Below are 20,213 nucleotides of genomic sequence, written 5' to 3' on the forward strand. Positions count from 1 at the left end.
GAAAGTCTTTTAAAGGCTGTCTCTACATTTCTTAAGAAGATTAAACTAACGCTCTAAAGGTGAAGAGCTGTTCCTGTAGAATCAACTGCTACTATCACTGAAATGTTTCTGAACCACAGTTTGGAAAAAAATCATAGGAAATACCATAAAGCAATGATACCTTACTTATAGGGGACTACTTTCTTACCTTTTCAGAAATTACATCTGAACTGCTAGGCTTCCGTGTTGATGTTTGTTCTTTGTCTTCTGCACCTTTCAAAAGATAATGGTTTAGAGCAAGTTGATTCTCATGAAACAACAGAACTATATTAGAATTAAATACAGAAATGAATCTATACAAAAATACCAATGGTACACTACATAAAACAGAATTACAATTTTAAGTATACATACACATTAAAAACCATTAATGGCATATCTGATGAAATTTGCATCATCAAGAAGGGATAAACCTAAGGCAAGATTTGACTTTTCCAATAGTCCTCTGGCTGCACTTCCCCAAGAAGCAGAGCAGAACAGATCAAGAAACAAGACGAAAACAAGGCTTCTCGCCATCCACTTTAGCCGGCATCTTGCATCAGTTACTGCTCTGAGCATCTCAGATTTCCCTGCCAGATATTTTGAGTAACGGGTCAGTTGTTCGCAGAAATAAAGGCTCAACGCTGCAGTAAGAATGTTGGTTCATTTCACACCAAATATAAAATTACGCTATGAAAGTGAAAAGCAAATAGTAATGCTTTTCCCATAAGTGTATTGGCAAATCAATTTGTTAGACTGCCCAAAAGCCATGAAGCTGTTTATTATGTTTTACATATTTACATACAGCATACACAGTGCTATATCATTTATTAAATCTAACCAATTAACACAATTAATTAATTCTTATTAACAAAATCAATAGTATTATGTATACAAATCAATAGTATATTTAACTTTGTATTGTATAATTATAATGGAAAATATATACAACTATGAACAAATAGAAGTTTTGCAACCCTCTCCTGTATCAGCCTTTCTTCAGAAAGATTCCTCACCAAGAAAGTTACATCACTGGAAAGACTGCAATCAGCATAGCTTTCATTCTTCTCAGTATTTTATGAAAAGTCACAAAGAGGTTGCTTAAAATATATTAAGAGCTTATACCTAAATAAAAACAGTGCAAGTGTTTGGACATGCATGTGTTGTGTTTTTGTTTTGTTTTTTTTTTTTAATAACACACACATGAGGGAGAAAAATAATTATTTAATGCCCATCTGCATTCTAAAAAAAAAAAAAAAAACCAAGGAAGTTACTACATTAAGCAAAGTTCTCAGCCACTCAGTCCAGAGGATGGAAGTGAGGAGATGCAGATAAGGACATGGTATGTAAACTAGAAGAGGAAGACACTGGTAGAACAGACTAATGAGAAGCAAGAGGAGAGCAAGGAATAACACTGTAAAGCCTGTCAGTGCAATGGACTTGAACTACAGATAATTAATTCTAGAATACATAAGCTTTACTCAGTTTTAAGACAAATTCTTCAACTCTAGAAGGTCAGGACATCCAGGAAACCAGTTTGTGAAAAATGAATGTTGTCAATGTCTTAATATATGTGTAATTAAGTAGCATGCATTTACTTGATACTCATTAATTTGCAATAATTAAAATCCAGATTTTTCCTACTTTGGAAACATGTATTAGATTGCCATAAAGGCCTCCATCTTGTGCATTCTGCCTGCTTTCAGATCATCTCTGTCATACATTTAACTGAGTGGTGTGCAAAAATCCAGATGTTCTTAGTACATATATATCAATATCTATTTCCCCTATCATATGACCAGGTATTTTCGTTCTCACTGCTTCTGAATTTTGAAGGCAGATTTTCTTGCAAACTTTTGCTTTTGAAATAGGTCTTTTATTCCTGCCTTGCAACTTTCTCCTGCAAGCCACTGTTTTCCCTCTTCATATGGTCAAAATTGATTGCCTCTGCTCCCCCACATCTCCCACTAAAAATTATGTTCTTTCTTAAAGAATATCAAAATTTTTGTTTAATTAATGGGAAAAACACAAGGGGAAAATACCTAGGTTAATACAAGGTTTATCTAGTAATCACCAGTTTTCTCTAGCTCTTTACTGATTTTAATTTTAATCTCCCTTCTAAATTCTCATACTGAAGTCGCACACGAATTAATCATTCTAACTTTGAGTGTTCTAGTCCCATCTTTCTTCACATCCCTACAAATCATTTAAGTGTATCCTTAGTCCATTCATTTAGCAATTTGTCTCTTCCCACTCAAATTGATAGTTTATGCACGCTGACAAATTAGCTACCACAAGATGACAAGTGACATCCATTAGCACATCCTCCAACACAATAAGCATCATGTAGCAGAACTAGGTGGAGGCTCAGAATTAAGAAATTTAAAGCTAACTACCTCAGTTTGCTCATCTTAAAAGTAACTTCAAGGACCTTTACCAGAAGGTCTTTATCTGTCAAAAAAAAAAATAAACAACACACCACAACCGTGTTTCCAAGCAGTTTTGATGAATTACATAGAAGAGGAAGGCAATACAGCAAGATTTACTGTATCACTTAAAACTAAAATCCCAGTTTCAATTACAATGTTATTTAGTACAATACTTTCGAACACTTAACGAGTATGATAAATTAAGGCATACAAAAAGAACTACAATAAAACAAATGAGCTACAACAACTTTACAGGTATTTACCTTGAGTGGATTCTGTGACTTCAGATTTCTGCGACGACTGCTTTGTTCCTTCTTTGACTTTTTTTAACCTGCTCCTCTCAGCTGGAGTGGGCAGTTTTTGTCTGAGAGGTTTCAGTTCAAATGCCTGAAAGGCCATAACTGGATTTTTCTCCTCAGGAGAAACTTCTTTTATAGCATCTGTTTTAATACTGTCATTTTCTACAGTTATTTGGTCCTCAGTGTCCGCTGTTTTACTATCATCTTGTTGTTCGTTTTCTTCCCTGTTGCTCAGAGCCAATCTTTCATCTTTATTAATGTACTCAAGCTCCAACTGTATCTGCTTATACTTCAGGAGCAGATCCTCAAAACTTTCTTCCACAGAGTTCTCACTTTTAGAAGAATAGTTCTGTTTTCTAGATGGAGACCTTCCAAAAGTTTTGGCTGAATTACCAGTTAAGAAAAGTAAGAAAAGAGCATGTATAACATTCACATAGCACAGATAAGACCGATGACAAACAGAACTTAAATTGATTTAGTTTTCTCTTAAGGATAGCTTGAAAAATACCATCTATAAGTAACAGCAGCACATAAAAGATGTGTCACTGTCAGATATGGAAAGCTAAAATAAACACTTTTCTCATATCATCAATTTAAAAGAATATCCTAAAATCCCTGAGACGCCTTCTCTATCTTGGGACAACTGCTGTAAGATGAGAAGGTTCCATATTACAAAGAGCAAGTTGAACTCCTAGAGGTCCTAACTCTAGAGCTGGCTGCCCAGCTGATCACCTGAAAAAGATGGGTTGAATTCATTCTCATTGATTTTATCCTTTCATAAATGCTAACATCTAGCCACAGCACAATTAAAGACTGCAGAAACTATAGCTCAACAAGTGAGGTAAGGCATCACATTGCCAACAGCTGCAGGGAAGAAAAAATATTGGCTATAGACTTGCAATCAAAACACTTAAGAGAGGATTTGGAAGTATTAATTAGTCAGAAAAAGTTGTCAAGAAAATTTGTATCCGCTGGAATAGGTAGTCAAGCTGTTCAGGGCAGGCAGTGGAAACATTCTTAGTGAGAGTTTCATCATGAAAATGTGTTCTACACACAGTTACCCTTTACAGAATATCCCAAGTTGGACAAAGACCCATAAGTTTAATTCCTACTTCTCCTACCTTGAAAATCTTTCTCATAAAATTGAAAGCTAAACAATCTAGTAAAATAATTACCTGCAGGAAAAAAAATATATATATAGGATACTGAGTCAAGTTTGATTCATTGAACTTACATATCAGCACTGACTCAAAATAAGTTATGAGAAATGCTTTTTCCAATATGGTGTCAATATTTTGAGTAAAAAACTAAAAGCTAAAATAGGTAAGACCTTTCTAAAAAATCCTGAGTAGAGAAGAAAGCAACTTAGTTTTCAGCTCACAGAACACAACAACTTGGATATTTCACTATTTTAAGACTAAGGATTCTTGCTGTTTGTCCTGCATAAACAAATTTGTATAACAAAACATTTCCTGCTCTAACAGTGCTTTCCTAAGTGTTTGCACATAAGATAAAACCACATTAAATCCACAAGGCAATCAAAAATTTGAGGAGTTTTACAAATATATTGTAAATACATCCAAAATGTAAGAGCTTTGTGAAAAATAGCCACAAATTACCTAAGAATTCTGTCAAACTCACAGGTTTCTGCTTCTAAGAAAACATTTGTAATTTCATGAGTGACATGAAAATCTGAAGCTGATTAACTTATTTAACACAACCTATAAAAATAAATCTAAAAATGATTTGATAATTTCAATACTGAAACAGATTCTGAAGACATCTAGAGTTCGGTAACAGAAGACAAAGTTCTGAAAAGTTTTTTTAAGCTTGGATTAATGAAGTTGCTATAGCTCTCAAAAAGGTACTCATAAGAAATGAGGTGGTTGTTGTGGTTTCGGCTTTTAGCTGTGACAGTCAATTTTTTTCACAGTCACTGGTATCGTGTTTATTTTGGATTTAGGATGAAATTAGCGGTGATAACACACTGATGTTTTTGTTGCTGCTGAGCAGTGCTTACACAGAGAGACAAGGATCTTCCAGTTTCTCAAGCTGTCCTGCCAACAAGAAGCTGGGAGAGGAAGAACCTAGGGCAGCTGACCTACATGGCCAAAGGGATGCTCTGTGCTACCTGGCACTGTGCTCAGCAATAAAACTGGGGGCAAACAGCCTGGTTAGGGGAGAACTACTGCTGCTCCAGAGCTAGCTAGGCATCAGCCTGTGACAAGCAATCACATTTTGCACCACTTCCTTTTGTATTTTTTTTTTTCCTCTCCCATTTCTCTCTCAGTTTATTAAACTATCTCAACCCTCAAGTTTTTCACTTTTTTACCTCTCTCAGTTCTCTCAGTCATCCCTGACACTCTCATCATTGGGTCACATGATACTTAGCTGCCCACAAAGTTAAACCACAACAGTGTTTTATGGATGTAGGTTTGCTGGTTTTTTTTCATATATAGCTCTAGATACAGAATGCAAGAGTAGGTGAGTGCCATTAGAGGCAGACAGGAGTGCATTAGAACAACAGTTCTGCTACCAACACTGGAGAGCCTACAAACTACAACCAAAAAGAGACCAACTGATTAGAAAAAAAACGTGAAAAGGGAAGAGGTCAGAATTCAACAGTCATCTAAGTCACACTATGACTCCATGTTTCAGACCCAGAACTCCGCAAATCTCTACATAAGAATTTCTATGGAAGACTCATTCAACAGCTCCACATTGAAGTTGCTAGGAATTCAAAAGATAAACCTATTAAAAGCTAATATCCAAAGAAAAGCAATTCTTTAACTGTAAGTGACTTACTCCTATTCATTTACACTTCCACTCTTACAGAGCGCACACAAAGTAACAGCTACGTGGGTAAAAAAAGAAAAGCCATTGTTTGTTAGCAAACCTTCACATTTCTCACTTGTCCCAAATATCACCCCATGCAGTGAACCTCCTCATACCAGTTCATGTGAGTGTTTCATCTGAAGTCACTTGCTAATTGCACCACTCCTCCATTCACATCAGCAATATGGAAGTACCTCTATATGTAGGGATACTGTAATACCAACTCATCTGGATAGCAAAGACATGAAAAAAACACAATTTGTATTTTAGAGAGAAAATCATGGGCCTTCCTTAATTAATCCATTAGAACCAAATGTGACTTAAGGAGCAACAGCATTAGAAAATCATCTGTAATACTTAAACAGAAGAGTGCATCTTACATATCAGCAATAAAAGACTTAATTCATTTCCTTGCTCGTTTGGTTTGAAAACAGAATTATCAGTTTCTGAATGATCTCTTAAATGACCAAGGTGACTGTATCTGTATCAAGCACTGTAAGGTCAGCTGAAAATGATTAACATATTTGCCCTGCAAATTACACAGAAAGTAACTATTTTCTGGTACTTTGAGCAACACTGCAAATTAAGAGCTATAGCATCTATTTTCAGCACTGGCACTGTTGCACTGTGCAACCTTGGGCAAATCACATCTTCATTCCCTGCCTCCATGATAAGAAACAATCCTTGAACGAAGAGTTACGAAGGCTTCAGGAACACTCTTAACATCACCAGACGAACAAAATTACTGATAAAGAACAGCTCTTTATCAGTAATTTACATTTTCTCTCTGCATACCAAAAAAGAACGATTGACACAGATACATAATCTTGGCTCCAAAGTAGCACAGGGAACTAATGAGCAGCTTTCAAAACCTTAAGTCCAAGCACAAGTAGGAAAAAAAAAAAAAATCCTTGTTCTTGGGGACAAGCAGAGCAACAAAAAACAAGTCACATCTTTCAACTACGGCTACAGCTGTCAACAAAGCAGCATAAGATTCTGGAAAGCAACTTTTAAGCACTAATTCTTTTGCTCAAGTTTTGCTGGGTGGTTTGTTTGTTTTTAGTATCTGTTCTCAGGCAACTATGCAGTTGTATCAAATCTCAGTGCCATGCTGTCCCGAAGTTACAGTTGGCATCAAAACTGTTTTTTTTCTATAGTGATTCTGGAAAACGAGAAGAGCTTTTTCCACTGCTTTTCTATTTCTACTCTTAACGGGAGAAAACTTTAAAACCGATGGAAACCACCTCACCAAACTTATCCAGGAGCAACTGGTAGAGAACATCTTCAAGAAATACTGGGTGTGGCTTTACACAGAAAGAGGGCATTCCATGTTACCCGAACTCCCACATAACGCATTTTCTGTGTACAGAGCCCCAAGTTACATTTAACGTGAGTTTGGCTTCAACATAACCTCTGAAGGGCTGTGAACATGAAAGAAGGACAGATCCTTCATTGCCCAATAAGGGAAATTAACAGGCTCGGTGCTTTAGTTTTACAAGTAGGACACTTCAATCATATACTGTCTCGCTGAAGCAATATCCTAAGGCTCACTTCGGGCTAGCACAGCAGCACCTCGAATCCAACAGAGCAGGGCTTTGTTTCAGGCTACGCTTTTTTCTATGCCTGATCGGGCCGGGCAGGCTGCAGCGCCGTCCCAGCGGGAACCCGGCTGTCCGCAGCCCCTGGCGGCGGGAGGCAGAGCCAAAGGAGCTGCAGCCAAAGGAACCGCGTCCCTCCCCGCGCCCTGGGCCACGTAGCGCGGCGCTGACACAGCGGGCCCACCCGGCAGCTCGGGCCACCGCCCCCCTCCTGAAGAAAGGATACATTTCCGAGGCGAGGGCTCCCTCCAGCCCTGGCTGCCGCTGAAGCCAGCGCAGCTTCCCCCTCCGGGCGGCCTTCCCGGCGGGTTGCCACCCCTCTCGCCGCCGCCCCGGCTCCTACCCCAGCGCCATCCGCCTCGGTAGGGCCGGCCTCGGAAGCGGAATCGGTCCAGGGCGTTGTGGCTGCGCTCCCAGAAGGAGAGCCGGGGACCCGTCTCCGAGTGCGGGCCCGACGGCATCCGCGGCGCGGGCAGAGGCGGCGGGTGGGAGCGGAACGAGTCCTTGGGACGGTAACCGCCGTGGCCGTGCAGGTGGCCCATCTCGGGCGGGGGCTGGTGCCGCGACCGCGGAAAGCGCCTAGAGGACGAGAGGGAGATGCCGCCGCGGAGACCGGGAGGCGGCCTGCGCCTCGAGTAGGGCCTGTTGCCCGCCAGGCCGCCGCCGGGCTCGGAGCCGCCGCCGCCGCACGGCCCAGAACCGTTGTTGTCATCGTCGCTGATCTCGCCGTCTTCCAGCTCTCCCTCTTCCTTAGGGGAGAGCCCGCTAGAATCCAGCGCTGCCTCCGCAGGTGCGGCCTCCGCGGCCGCCATGGAGCCCAAGCCAACAGCGAGGCACAGCGAGAGCCGCGCGGCCGGTTTCGCTTCCTGCGCACGGAAGCCCTACGCCTCGCCCCCTCCCCAGCCGCCCACCCTGCGGCCCCGACCCGCACCGACCTCTCGCGAGACCACACCCTATTCCCCGCTGCCCCGTTACGCAACTACAAAAAGAACGCGAGAGCTGGAAACTACCCCCCGAGCGCAGGGCACCCTGGGTAATGTAGTTCCCAGCTCGGGACGGGGCCGAGAGGACCTGTGGCTCAGCCAATAGCGGGCCGGTGGGAGTGCAGGCGCCAATAGAAATCCGAGCCGCCATGTCGGTGGAGGAGGCCGCCATCTTGTTGAGGGGAAGCGCGCTGCCTGAAAAAGGAGGGTGGTGGAACAGTTGTGAGCGGCTGCGTGGCCCTGTGGTGATTGCGCGTACGTTTCTGAATCTTGGAGAAGACTGATGCCTTTCTTTTTCTTAAGAGTGAATAGTAATTTTTTTTTTCAGTTAATAACGTGCTACAAGTGCCATAAAAAATAAAAATATAAAATTTCCTTGTTTTTTTTTTTTTCTTTCTATGTATCATTTTGATACAACACGATGAATGGATGATACCTATGTGCTGTGAAGCCCAAAGCAATGTGCTCAAGGCCCTCTGCACACTCATGCTCTTTTGACCCGAAGGGTCAAATGCATGACTATAAGCAGGTGCTCTTTCAGTGATGTGGCTTATTACAAATTCAGAGTAATAGAATCTGTATATCATGTCCTAAATCTCTCCAACGCCTTCTATCTGAAGCAGTGCTGAATCTATTAAAATAGTTTCAAAGAAGAATGATGAAAAAGTTGTGTTTTTTTCTTTCTGGCAATCATCCATCATAACGCAGTGATATGCTTTTTGTGTCAATTTTATTCAGGTGGATGTAATCCCTAGAAATCATGCTTAATTGGCAAGTCACCCTGTTCTAGACAACCCGTGCTCAACAGGTCTCGAAAGGGCTGGTAGATTAGCACAAAACCTACCGAGAGCTTTTTGAAACAGCTGCTGGAAGCCAGGCAGGGCTTCTAAAACACGGTTAGCTTCCTCTGCCTGTGCATGAAATCCAATCTGCTGCGGTTACAAATGTTTCAATATCACCACCTCTAGTGTTGCAAAGGGCAGAAATTTCCCTCCCAAGAACCGTTTGTTTATTTGGGCATCCTAGAGCTTTGCATGTATATGGTTTCCATTTTCTTTGTATACAGACAGCTAACTCTGTTTCTAAGTATTTTCACGCAGCAGTAGATACCAGTTTCAGCGTTTTGCGTAGGGGAAGGGAAGTGCTTACAAAACTGTAAGGAATTGGCAGAGAATTAGCAGCTCAATGGGAAGTTAACCCCATGTGGTGTTCCCATTCAGTTCAATGCTGCTGTTTGATTGCCCAGAACTCATCCAACAAGTGAGCTGAATTTATTCAGTGCCAGTATGTGATCTGCATTGTAAATTTCTACCTGACGTATTTGACTATCTGAAAAAGAAGAACGTGTTGATCTGATATGTCTACATATCTACATATTTATACAAGTGCACACAAACATTTGAAAACTGCCTTTCAAAAATAAAACATTAAGAATTTTCCACATTTATCCCATAGGTAATAGATCGAGCACTTATTAGTACTAATAGTACTAATAGTACTAATAGATCCTGTGAGGTTTTGTTACAGTTTGTAAATGTAAGATGAAATCCAAAATAAATAAATTTTCTCTTTGATGTATTTGACTTCATACACTTGAAGGATATCTATTATAGCTTCTGGAGCACCATTTTTGTTTTAAATACTGAACGTACTTTCAATAAAGTCAAATGGAACAATTTAAAATATCAGAAAGCATGTCTTAATATAGAACATGGAATTTGACATTTCCTTTGTCATATTTCCTGCATATTTTTTGCACCTCTAGATACAGGCAAAAAAGCATTGGGGAAATAGCATGTTTATGAAAATGAATTTCTGACATCTGTGTATGTAAGCAGCTAAGGCTGATTGAATTAAAATATATCACCCAGATCTCTTCATGAGACTCAGCTTGTACAGCTGGTAATAAGTTTTGTATTTAAACATAAGCAGCAAAGATCACATGATGGTTAAATAGCTTTAATGCAGATAAGACTCATTTGCATATTTTACAAATTTGAACAATGACAATTAGTGCAGCAATACTAATCCTACTAGTGTTATTTCTCGTAAAGTTTTAAATATCCCTGACATAAAATATTACCATATCATTATCTTCTTCTGGTAGGTATCTCAAATTTACTAGTCCAAAGCAAAATAAATAAATAGATAAATAAATAAATAAATAAATAAATAGAATACTAGAATTAGTGATCTCCAATGATGCTGTAGCTTCAAGTTAGATATGCCTCATTTCTGGTCCACAAAATGTTAAAAATATATATTTTTCAAAGTTTCAGGTAAAAAAAAAATGGTAACATTTACCATATTAAATGAAATTCTTACAAGCAGGGTGGAATCTTGTCTTTTGGAAGCACAATCTGAGATTTAGATCTCTTCTAGTACCACAATGCTGGTACAGTGGAGGAAACAGAAGAGTAGTTTCCTTTTTGTCTTCCAAGCTGGCCATTGCTTGAAGACAGGCTGGACATGAATCTGCTTGTGCAAGGTGGCATGTGATTTTCTTTGTGTTGCTTGATTTTCTTTGTGTTGCTTGTTTTTGTAAGCTGTTTATCTCATGACCTATGAGTTTTCTTGCTTTTGTTCTTCCTATGAACTCTTCTCCCACTGGTGGTGGGGAGGTGAGTGAGCAGCAGTGTGGGGACATAGCCAGGGTCAGCCGATTGCAGCAGGACACATAACTATATGCAGATTATTCACATGTTACTAATAAGTGCTTATTCATATTCATTGGCTTTTCCTACTCAAACTTGTGACAGTTTGAACTCTAATAATTATATATGATTCTCCAATAAGCATTCCTGGAATGAATGGAGTACAATGCATTTTGTTTGTTTGTTTTCTTCTTGGTACTCAATAACTGTAATTTTAATTATGATGGACACCATGTAAACAATGAGGATTAGGTTTTCTTCTAATTTAGGAAAACATGAACTGGCTAAAAACTGGGCTTTGGAAACGGGTGAGAGCAGAGTATGTGACTGTTAAATATTTCTTTCATAAGGTTTGAGGTCTTACGTTTTATGATGAAGGGATTTTACAGAAAGATTTGAACACTGTATAGATTGTATTTGAATTTCTGGGGATTGTGAAGTTAACCCATAATTTGGCACGGTGCAAACTGCACAATTTCACATTGCTTTGTAGTTGTGTTCCTAGCATACTTCTGTATTGTGTGTATGTTTTCAGTTTGTTTATTTATTTAAGCAGACACCTATGTGAAGAAATCTTCCTGAGATGGAAGAAGCTTAGAGGTTTATACCTAAGAAGAGACATCCAACTACAAAATAATCATTAATTGTAAACAAGTTACTGAGTGCAATTAATACCTTCAAAATACATGCAAAATTGAATTATCCACTACAGAGGATAGTAAAATTGAGAAAAAGAGAAAAAGAAGACATAGCTGCACATCCAAGCAAATTATATTAAAGGCCTTAAGAAATTTTCCTTTGTATGAGTTCAAAATGCAAGATAAAAACGAGATATTTATATTAAATATGAAATAAAAATGAGATAATTTACAGCAGATTATAAAAGCTTTTTAAATCAGAGAGTAGACTATAATCTTTACCTGTTTTGCTGAGTTAATATTAAAAATGAATCAGCCACATCGGTACTCACTTGGTGACAAGAAGTCTATTTTTGGGGACTGTTAAATTATTCACTGCCTAGCAGTTACTAATGAAGACTTCTTTAAAATGTGAGGATGTCAAGGTTGTCACATGAGATAATAACAGTGTCTGGTGGGGGAGCTGCAAGTTCAGTCTTTCACTAAGTGTAGACAAGATTTTTTTCTTTTGAGAGAGGCTTTATTATTAGGAATAGAGAACAGTTACTGCAGATAACTTTAAATGGAACACACATACTCAAGTAGCAGTTAACTTCTTCCAGTGATACGTTTTAAAAAGAATTCCAATTGCCTCCAGAGAGCTTAATGGCCATTCCATGAGGTCAACAACTGAGGAACTCATTGGCATTTGAGACTCTAAATAAGCCTCTCTGAAAGGACTCAAAGGAATGAATGACATGCTGAGAAGTAAGCAAGCAGGTCAGAAATTTAATTGTAGAACTCATGCCATCATTAAAGCAAAAGCAACTTCAGCTGAGTTTGTATTGTACTTGAACCTAGTACATCTAAGTTAACACTAAAGACTCTAGTGAGTGTGTAAAGAATTTTTTGCCCTGTACAGGGATGAATAGCATTCCTTAATTCTTCAGATTGTATGCACGTGTAATCATGGTTGATCTAAATACAGAGCTAGAAATATCCTATAGCATTTTTATATGTGTTAACATAGGCATGTATTTATTTTTTAAGTATCTTGGAGTCTGATTCCTCTTCAGATAAAAGATTAAGAGAAATGTTATTTATGGCACATGGATGCTACAGTCGATGTCATATTAGCTCTAGATGACATATCTTATGTCTGCGGTCTTTTTTTTTAATGCTTCCAAAACACTTCAAAGAGCGTATGGGGCTGCTGAATCACGGCCTGAACCTCTGATTAATTGCCTGAGGCAAGCAATGAGTCAGCCATGGGAGCACAGGTGAAGGCAATTCACCTGTGCTGCAGGAAGGGGTGGAGCCTGGTTCCACCTCTCTTAGACCCATTTAAGAGCTGACTGCCAGTGAGGAAAGTTCTTTTCTGGAGATCTGCTCTGCTGGAGTCTATCATGTGAGCCTAGGATAGGGTGAGTGTCCTTTTTTTCCTACTCTAGTGTAATAATTACATCAGCCAAACTCCTGGATGTACTATTTCATCTGTACATTCATTGATTGTACAACTACATCATCTGTATATTCATTGTTTGTACAAAGTCATAATCTGAAACTAACTGTGCAAATCAGCATGTTTTTAAATAATAAAATCAAGTGTAGCTTTTCTATCAAATGTAAATACTGCTATGGACTGCATGCAAAATGTTGGATCAAGAAAGAAGTGAAAAAACTAAACCACAGTCTCATATGAGACTTTTTTTTCTATGAGGCAGGGAAAACTCTGCTACAGCATTTTCATCTATATAATACATCCAGTATCTTTGTTAAAAGCATGATAGAAGCAATGCACTGAGGTACTCTGCATTTTTTATGAGTTCTTGGCATTCCTCAATATAAACCTTTTTAAAGTAGTATTTCCTATAGTATATGCTCAGAGCAAAGGATAACAAAACTGATCTCAGACACAAGTAATAAGTTAGCTGTTACAACAATAACAGGAGCCCTTATCTGTAAGTTTTTTATTTGGATGGAGGGAATGATGAGTTATAAGACAGCAGTTGTTTGTTTGTACTGGTCATGGCAACAGAGCGGGTAAAAATAAATAACTCTTCCTTTTGACTGGGAAAGAAAGTTTTCTTCTTTACTTGCACTTCAGAACTGTATTTCTGGGTGACTGAGAACGCATATCTTTAGCTTGAGAATATAGGAGTTGCCTTTTCACTTTGTGTAACTTCCACATATTATATAAGTAGTAATTTTCAAGTGCAACAACTGCAGAATGTATCACCCCACTTTTCCTGTATTATAACAAACTGCTTTTCAATTAAGTCACTCTTTCCCTGGTGTCACAGAATAAACACACCTATTTTGCAGATTTAGGTCAGGCAGAAGTGGGTTATTTCTACAGCTATGGGAAACAGCACAGAGTGACAGAAGTTCAGTTCTCTATCAATACGAACTTAAAAGTGTAACACACAGCAGATACAATCAGCTTTGTAAAGGGACTGATATGGCAGAGCAGCATCTGTGCAGGAGGAGACTTTGTCACAACAGCTATGCCATTGTGTTCCTCATGATTCTGAGTCTGCAGCCCTGTGGTCTCAACATATCCCTGTTCAGTTGCCTGTCCTGTGACACTGCTGTGCCCTTGTCAAACTTCTAGGCACAGGGAGCCTGCTGACACCTTTCCCTCTTTGAGATTTTATTCTCTCTCTATTCTGAGAGACCTTTAGTGTGCTACAGACAAGACACAGATGTCAAGATGTCATGGCTCTTCTAATGAAGACTATGCTGACTTACCATCTGTCCTTGCCTGTAGAGTTAGGTGTCCAGCAGCATCAACTTTTGGATTTCGCCTTCATTTCGACCTCTGTTTACTACATGAATCCCATTTACAAGGCTGGGATTAGTATGGTTACAGCAGTAACTCTGCATTTCTTAATACTGCAAATACAATACAACCAACAATGATAGTAAAATACTGTACAGTTTTTTATCTAGAAACCCTAACTTTTAAAATGTTTACAGAGCAGTTCCACAGCCTCCAATTATTGGATTGCTCTGCTTTGGCTGCCTCTTTTTTAATGTGTACACTCAAATCCCAGATGGTTTCAAAATTGCCTGGCATATTGGTAAAACAGTGCATGTCTCACCCCAATGAGCCAGCACAATGCCAAGTTTTTAACCTGTTTTGACTGCACAATATCAGACATGTCATTCCTAATGTGGTAAAAAGGATCCACAGCATTATTGACAATTTGCTTTAAATAATAGCTGGCAAATTACTATTCTTTTAATGGTTTTTGCCACCTCATGCATGGGAAGCATCACAGCCCAACAATTTTCATGTTCTGAGATAACTCACGTTTTCTGATAATATTCAGAAGGAAGAGGAAAAAAATGTTGAATAGCTGAGGTTATTATATAACATGATCCAAATCAGTCTTCTCAAAGCCATGGGTATGCAAATATACCTTGAATAGCATAGGCTTTTAAGGGAGCAGGTATAGAAGATGAGTTGGAATCAGATCAGTAAATTGTCAAATAATATTGTTCTAAAAATTCACCGTTTAGGTATGATTACCATGCCCTATATAGTATGTTGCATTTGCTTTCAAGTAACAGCTGTTCTCAGGAGCATCCAGTCCCAGGTGGAGGGCAGAGTTGGATCTTCACACTTACATGGTATTGGATTGACTTGGATCAATTCCGCTTACTATCATCAGATAATCTTGGACAAGCAATTGCTGCCCTGTGGGGATTGCAAACTGATCTCTTAACTAAAAAATTACATGCTATAGGACACAGGGTGACAACTTCATTAGAGTGGTGAGGAACACAAACACACCCAACGTTTTGCAACATCTACCTCATTCTTGTAATGATAAGCCAACTCAAGGGTATCTTTATTGTTCATGCACTGATACAATGACTTTAAACTTTCAGAGGACTGTGTCCCTGTGTTCCTTTCTGTTGATTTTCAGTTGTCTGTGCCACCTCAGTGTAGACTCAAGTTTGGGCTCACAAGAGTGGCACAGTTCATAGCCAGGTTCTGGAAGGTCGTCTTTTACTGTTGAGATCACAAACATTTCATTAGAACTTTCTAATAATTCATCGTAACATCATCAATCATCTGTAGCTTGGGTAGATGCAGTGGCTTAGGTGCCTTGACACCATGGTAGAGATCTGGCCATTTAAAGACAGTTACTTTACAAATTTGGGGCAGTTTATTTAAATCAAAATTCTTCCTTTCAACAGCTCCCGAGTGTAAATGCTGTTAGATTTCTGAGGCTTTACAGACCACCTGAACAATGTACTCTATGAACTGAGTCCCTCAGTCACTGTGTAGTGTGAAGGGTATGCCGAATCAAAGAATCAAACCAATAGTTCCTTGGTGACAGCAGCAGCATCTTTGTGTCTACGCTGACTCTACGTGGCCTCTACCCATCAGAAGAACGTGTTCATGATTACAAGACTGTATCTATACTTACAGCACTTAGTTATCTGTATAAAATCCACTTAAAAATTCACAACGGGATCCCGTTGTTTTGGATGTGCAGCAACTTTGGTTTGGACCGTTTGCAAACCAACTTTCTATACTGCTGCGTGAGCCACCACATGGGTCACACCAGCAAGAGAGGGGAAGGGAACGTCAGGTGCAATACAGCCACTGCCCTGAGATTGACACAAGGAACTGAGGTGTGACTGGTATCTCTGCCCAAGCCAGCCATCATTTTCATCTTCTGGGTCCGGTTCCTGTAAAATAAGGCAGTTTTGAAAGAAAAGCAGGTGGGGATGAGGCCCCTCACCCACAAAAAGGATTATAACTGTATTTTGTAAGGGAACATCTCTGAGATCATTGATTCATGTAATGGCTTAAGCTGGAAGGGACATTAAAGATCACCCAGTTCTAAACCCCCACCATGAGCAGAGTTGCCCCCCAGCAGATCATGCTGCCCAGGGCCCCATCCAACCTGGTCTCACACATCTCCAGGGATGTATCCACAGCTTCTCTGGGCAACCTGTGCCAATGTCCTCACCACACCCTGAGTGAAGAATCTCCTCCTAACACCTAACCTATATCTCCCTTTTTCAGTTTAAAGCCATCACCCACATCTCCTCCTCCCTTGTCAGACTACCTAAAAAGTCAGTCCTCCTCCTTCAAGTACTGCAAGGTTGCAATGAAGTCTTCCTAGAGCCTTCTCTTCTCCAAGCTAAACAAGCCTAGTATCTTGTTCTGGCACAGTACAACATTCATGTGCATCTCCATTGCAAGTGGCACATCACAATGCTGTGGGGTTAAGGGTAGAACAGCAAATGAGAAACGCTGGCTGAAAACTGGAGCAATATTTGTTCTCACTTAACCATAATTTGTAAATATGCTGTGCTTTCCATTTTAAAAGGAGGGATTTGACAAGGTGAGAAATAGCAAGAATTAAGAGATAATGAAGGATCAGAATATCTGGGTGGTTGTTTGTTTGTTTGTTTCCAATAATAATAATAAAAAAGCAGCAGCAGCATCTGTTTTGTTGGTGTTTTTTTTTTTTTTCCTTTAGATGTCTTTTCCTAATAGCTGAAAAATGCATCCCATTTGTCCTGGTCCACCAGCCTGCCTGAATACTTACACTCAGTAATTCATACTATTAAACATATCAACATTTATATTATTAAACATATTAAAGATGCCAAATTTGCAAAAATAAATTAGTTACAAAAGTTATAATACAAAATAGATTATGTATGATGCTTTTCAGTTTGTAGCTGTAAAAAGTGTTGGGATTGCATTTCTGGAAAACTGAATCCATATGTAGGGAAGCATGACATGACCCTTAGTGCCAGGACAATATTTTCAGCTTTACTTACAGCACTTCATTGTTATTCTTCAGCTTATTCTGAATGATGAAAATGCCAGAAAATTAAAGAATTTCAAATGTTTTGTCTAGCTCTAAACACCTGTTGTTTGCATTGTCTTCAGGAAAGCTCAGGAACATTCACTTGGCAGAATGGATCTTTAAAACTGCAAGAAAACACAAGATAGGGGTGATATTCACAAGGCTTAAAGTAAAGGCTAATATTTGACTTTGTACTGCTAAATATGGGGGAAGGGTCGGACCTTGGCCTCAAGGCCAACTTGTGCTTAGGACTAACCCAGTCTCTGGGGGATCTCCTAGAAACAGCTGGTTGGAGCAGTCCAAGTGCAGCTGAAGACCAAACCTGCAATTAAACAATGTGTGGATTATGGAGAGGTCAAGTGCCCGAGCTGCTTCAAGGCCCTGTTTATTTATTTAGCAGTATAAAATTGTCACCAAGGTCTTCTCTCATAGTTAAGGGGCAAAGAAAAATGTCTTTACCAGTTGTTTCAGTTCACTCAGTGTTAGCTGACTGCAGAGGGAGCGCACAAAAAAGAAATCTTCTTGCTTTAATTAATAGGAAGGGAGTGGCTTCTATAGGCTAAACTTCAATTTTGTACGTGCATCATGAGTGTCTAAGAGTGTCTGACATGAATCAGCGATCATCATAACCAGTGGCTTTTAGTTGTACAGAAAACTTTTCGTTACTAATTGCACTCAGGATCTTGGATGCAAGCACTTATTTAAAAGTGCATCTGTGTGATAGTGCTGATTCTGTAATGCAAATTCTTAAATTGCAAGAAAGAAATCTAAAGCCTTTGACAAACATCTTTTGTGTTTGAATTTTTAGGCAAAAAAAAAAAAAGTGTTTTTTTTTTTAACACGAGTACTTTGTTCACAAAGACTGGGTCAGCTCCAGCTTACAACTTAATCAGTAGCTGATATAAGAGAAAATAAATATATAAATTAAATTCCAGATAGGTTAATGGTTAATGGACAGGTGGGGAGCTCAAGAAAGTAACATTAAAGCAGGCTGACTGACATCTCAAGACAAAATAATGCAAAATATATGTAAAGAAAACATGATCTACTAAAATAACCAAGGATGTTAACTATATTCACTTTTTATTGTCTTTAGATTTATTCTGATAAGGTCTTGTTTGAATTCAATTCATTTTCCTTCCTGCATACATATTATCCAGTGCCTATGTCATCAAGAAAAAATGACAAGTGGGGGAAAACTTGGAAGCCATGAGCTAATCACTTGTTGTTATGCAATGTCGTAAGCTTCCAAAACCTGAAGTGTCTCAGATGTACATGGAAAAGCAGAACGCCAAGTTTTGTTTATCTTTGTTACGACAATGCTAGAGAGTATATACAAACTCCTTTCACAAACTAAGAATGTACTTATTGTGGGCAGTTAGCACAGCAAGTCAAAACCACCACCTTTCTGAGATAAAAACAATGGCACCTTAAGTGTTTGGCACAGTGACAGGGCACTGTAACTTCAATACCAATTTATGACACTGGGTGGATCTCTGAATTCAGAAGAACAAGAAAGAAACCCTTTACTTGACACTGTCTTGGTGGGAGAGCTGTGAGTTGGGCTCCACCTCATTAGTTAGCCACATGATTTCTCCACTTCTTATCTGCTTCGTGGCAGGGTGTGTTGCTGTGGCATCGCTGCTGTTTGTGGCTGAAAGAATGTGGCTAAATTATCATAGCAAAGAAGCAGAATAGACAGTTGAACGTTTCTTCTGATTAGACTTCAGTTGTAGAAAATGTTGGGAATCTGCAATTCTTTCTCATGGAACTTGAGTTCGTCTTGCTTTTTAAACACTTGTTCTACAGCAGTTCTATTGAATCTGGACTGAGCAGAAGTCTTGAAAGGTAAGGGATATTTCTGCTTAACTTTTGAGTGCACATCATTGTAGCCACATCTCTTATGTAAAACTTCTGTTCTTTACTCTGTACTCATATATACATATATATATATATATTTTTTTTTACAGAAAATCACAATATCTCTTAAATAATTATCCAATTTCTGTAGTGAAAACCTTTTCAGATCTAGGAGTGTTTTAAGTTAGATATCCAGGTATTTGTCCTGAGTGGACTAAAATCTGCACTGACAAAATTGAAACTACTGTATGTAAAGTATTTCCTGCTCATTATTAAAGTGTAGATTCTATTTCTTGCAATCCAGCTTGTTGCCTCAGAAAACTTATGATTTCATCTATCTGCAAAATGGAGCTAAATCTGTGTGGCACATAATGTTCATCTGGTTTAACAGAAAACTCTGAACAACTGTCCAGGTATAATGCAACATATAATTATTCAGGTGTACGTTAGACGTACATAATTTACAAGCTACTGTAAATCTAAGAAATAGTTTTGAATTTGTATTCTAATCTTTCTTATAGCAACATATCCTTATATATCCTTATAGCAGTGCTGCACTGTAGGGAAGAAAAGTAGTCCACTTCAAAAACATATTGAACACTGTTGTTGTATGTAGTACTTTTAATAGGCTACTACTAACATGTAGGGTTTCCTGTGTCCTGAGACTAATTTAACATAATGTTTCTGCAATATCTGAAGTGTGTGGAAGTCTTCACAGTGCCGTGCATTTGAATCTAGGTGCACTTCTCACGGTGGATAATCCTCTTGAGAATTTTCCTTGAAGTTTCTTTGCTAGTTATGGAGGTTAAGCACTGAAGCACGATCATGGATTTTACTGAAGAATCCAGACAGTCTGGTTAGGGTTCATAGCATTTTTTTCACAAATGCTTAATAGAACATTTAATACAACATTTCATTATGTATGAAAAAAACTAGCGGATATCTGGTTTTGTGTGGTTCTTGATTGACCTTCTCACATGGCCTGGATGAACACACCAGTGTTATTCCCTTCCCTTTAACTTTGCTGAAACATAATGTTAGTGAAGCTCTTTTAACCTCTCATGATTTAACTGCTAC

The 20,213-nt window shown here is 38.9% G+C and overlaps 1 protein-coding gene and 1 long non-coding RNA gene across 2 annotated transcripts in view; both read right to left on the minus strand.

The window, feature by feature from the left end:
- The window catches only part of ZFC3H1 (zinc finger C3H1-type containing), a 37,990-nt gene extending 29,831 nt beyond the window's left edge, over positions 1–8,159 (minus strand). Inside the window, 3 exon segments of the mRNA XM_085221332.1 lie at positions 188–252; positions 2,711–3,130; positions 7,406–8,159. Coding sequence (XP_085077458.1) covers positions 188–252; positions 2,711–3,130; positions 7,406–7,991 — 1,071 coding nt within the window. The 5' untranslated portion in view covers positions 7,992–8,159.
- A 7,098-nt stretch (positions 8,160–15,257) lies between these two features.
- Positions 15,258–17,598, minus strand: LOC146545254 (uncharacterized). Its single transcript, XR_014882596.1, has 2 exons — positions 17,533–17,598; positions 15,258–17,401 (listed from the first exon to the last, which is right to left on the minus strand). It is a non-coding gene; the product is annotated as an uncharacterized LOC146545254 (long non-coding RNA).
- Between the last annotated feature and the right edge of the window lie 2,615 nt (positions 17,599–20,213).

This window comes from Meleagris gallopavo, chromosome 1, assembly GCF_905368555.1.
Source record: "Meleagris gallopavo chromosome 1, MGAL_WU_HG_1.1, whole genome shotgun sequence".
Lineage (NCBI taxonomy): Eukaryota > Metazoa > Chordata > Aves > Galliformes > Phasianidae > Meleagris > Meleagris gallopavo.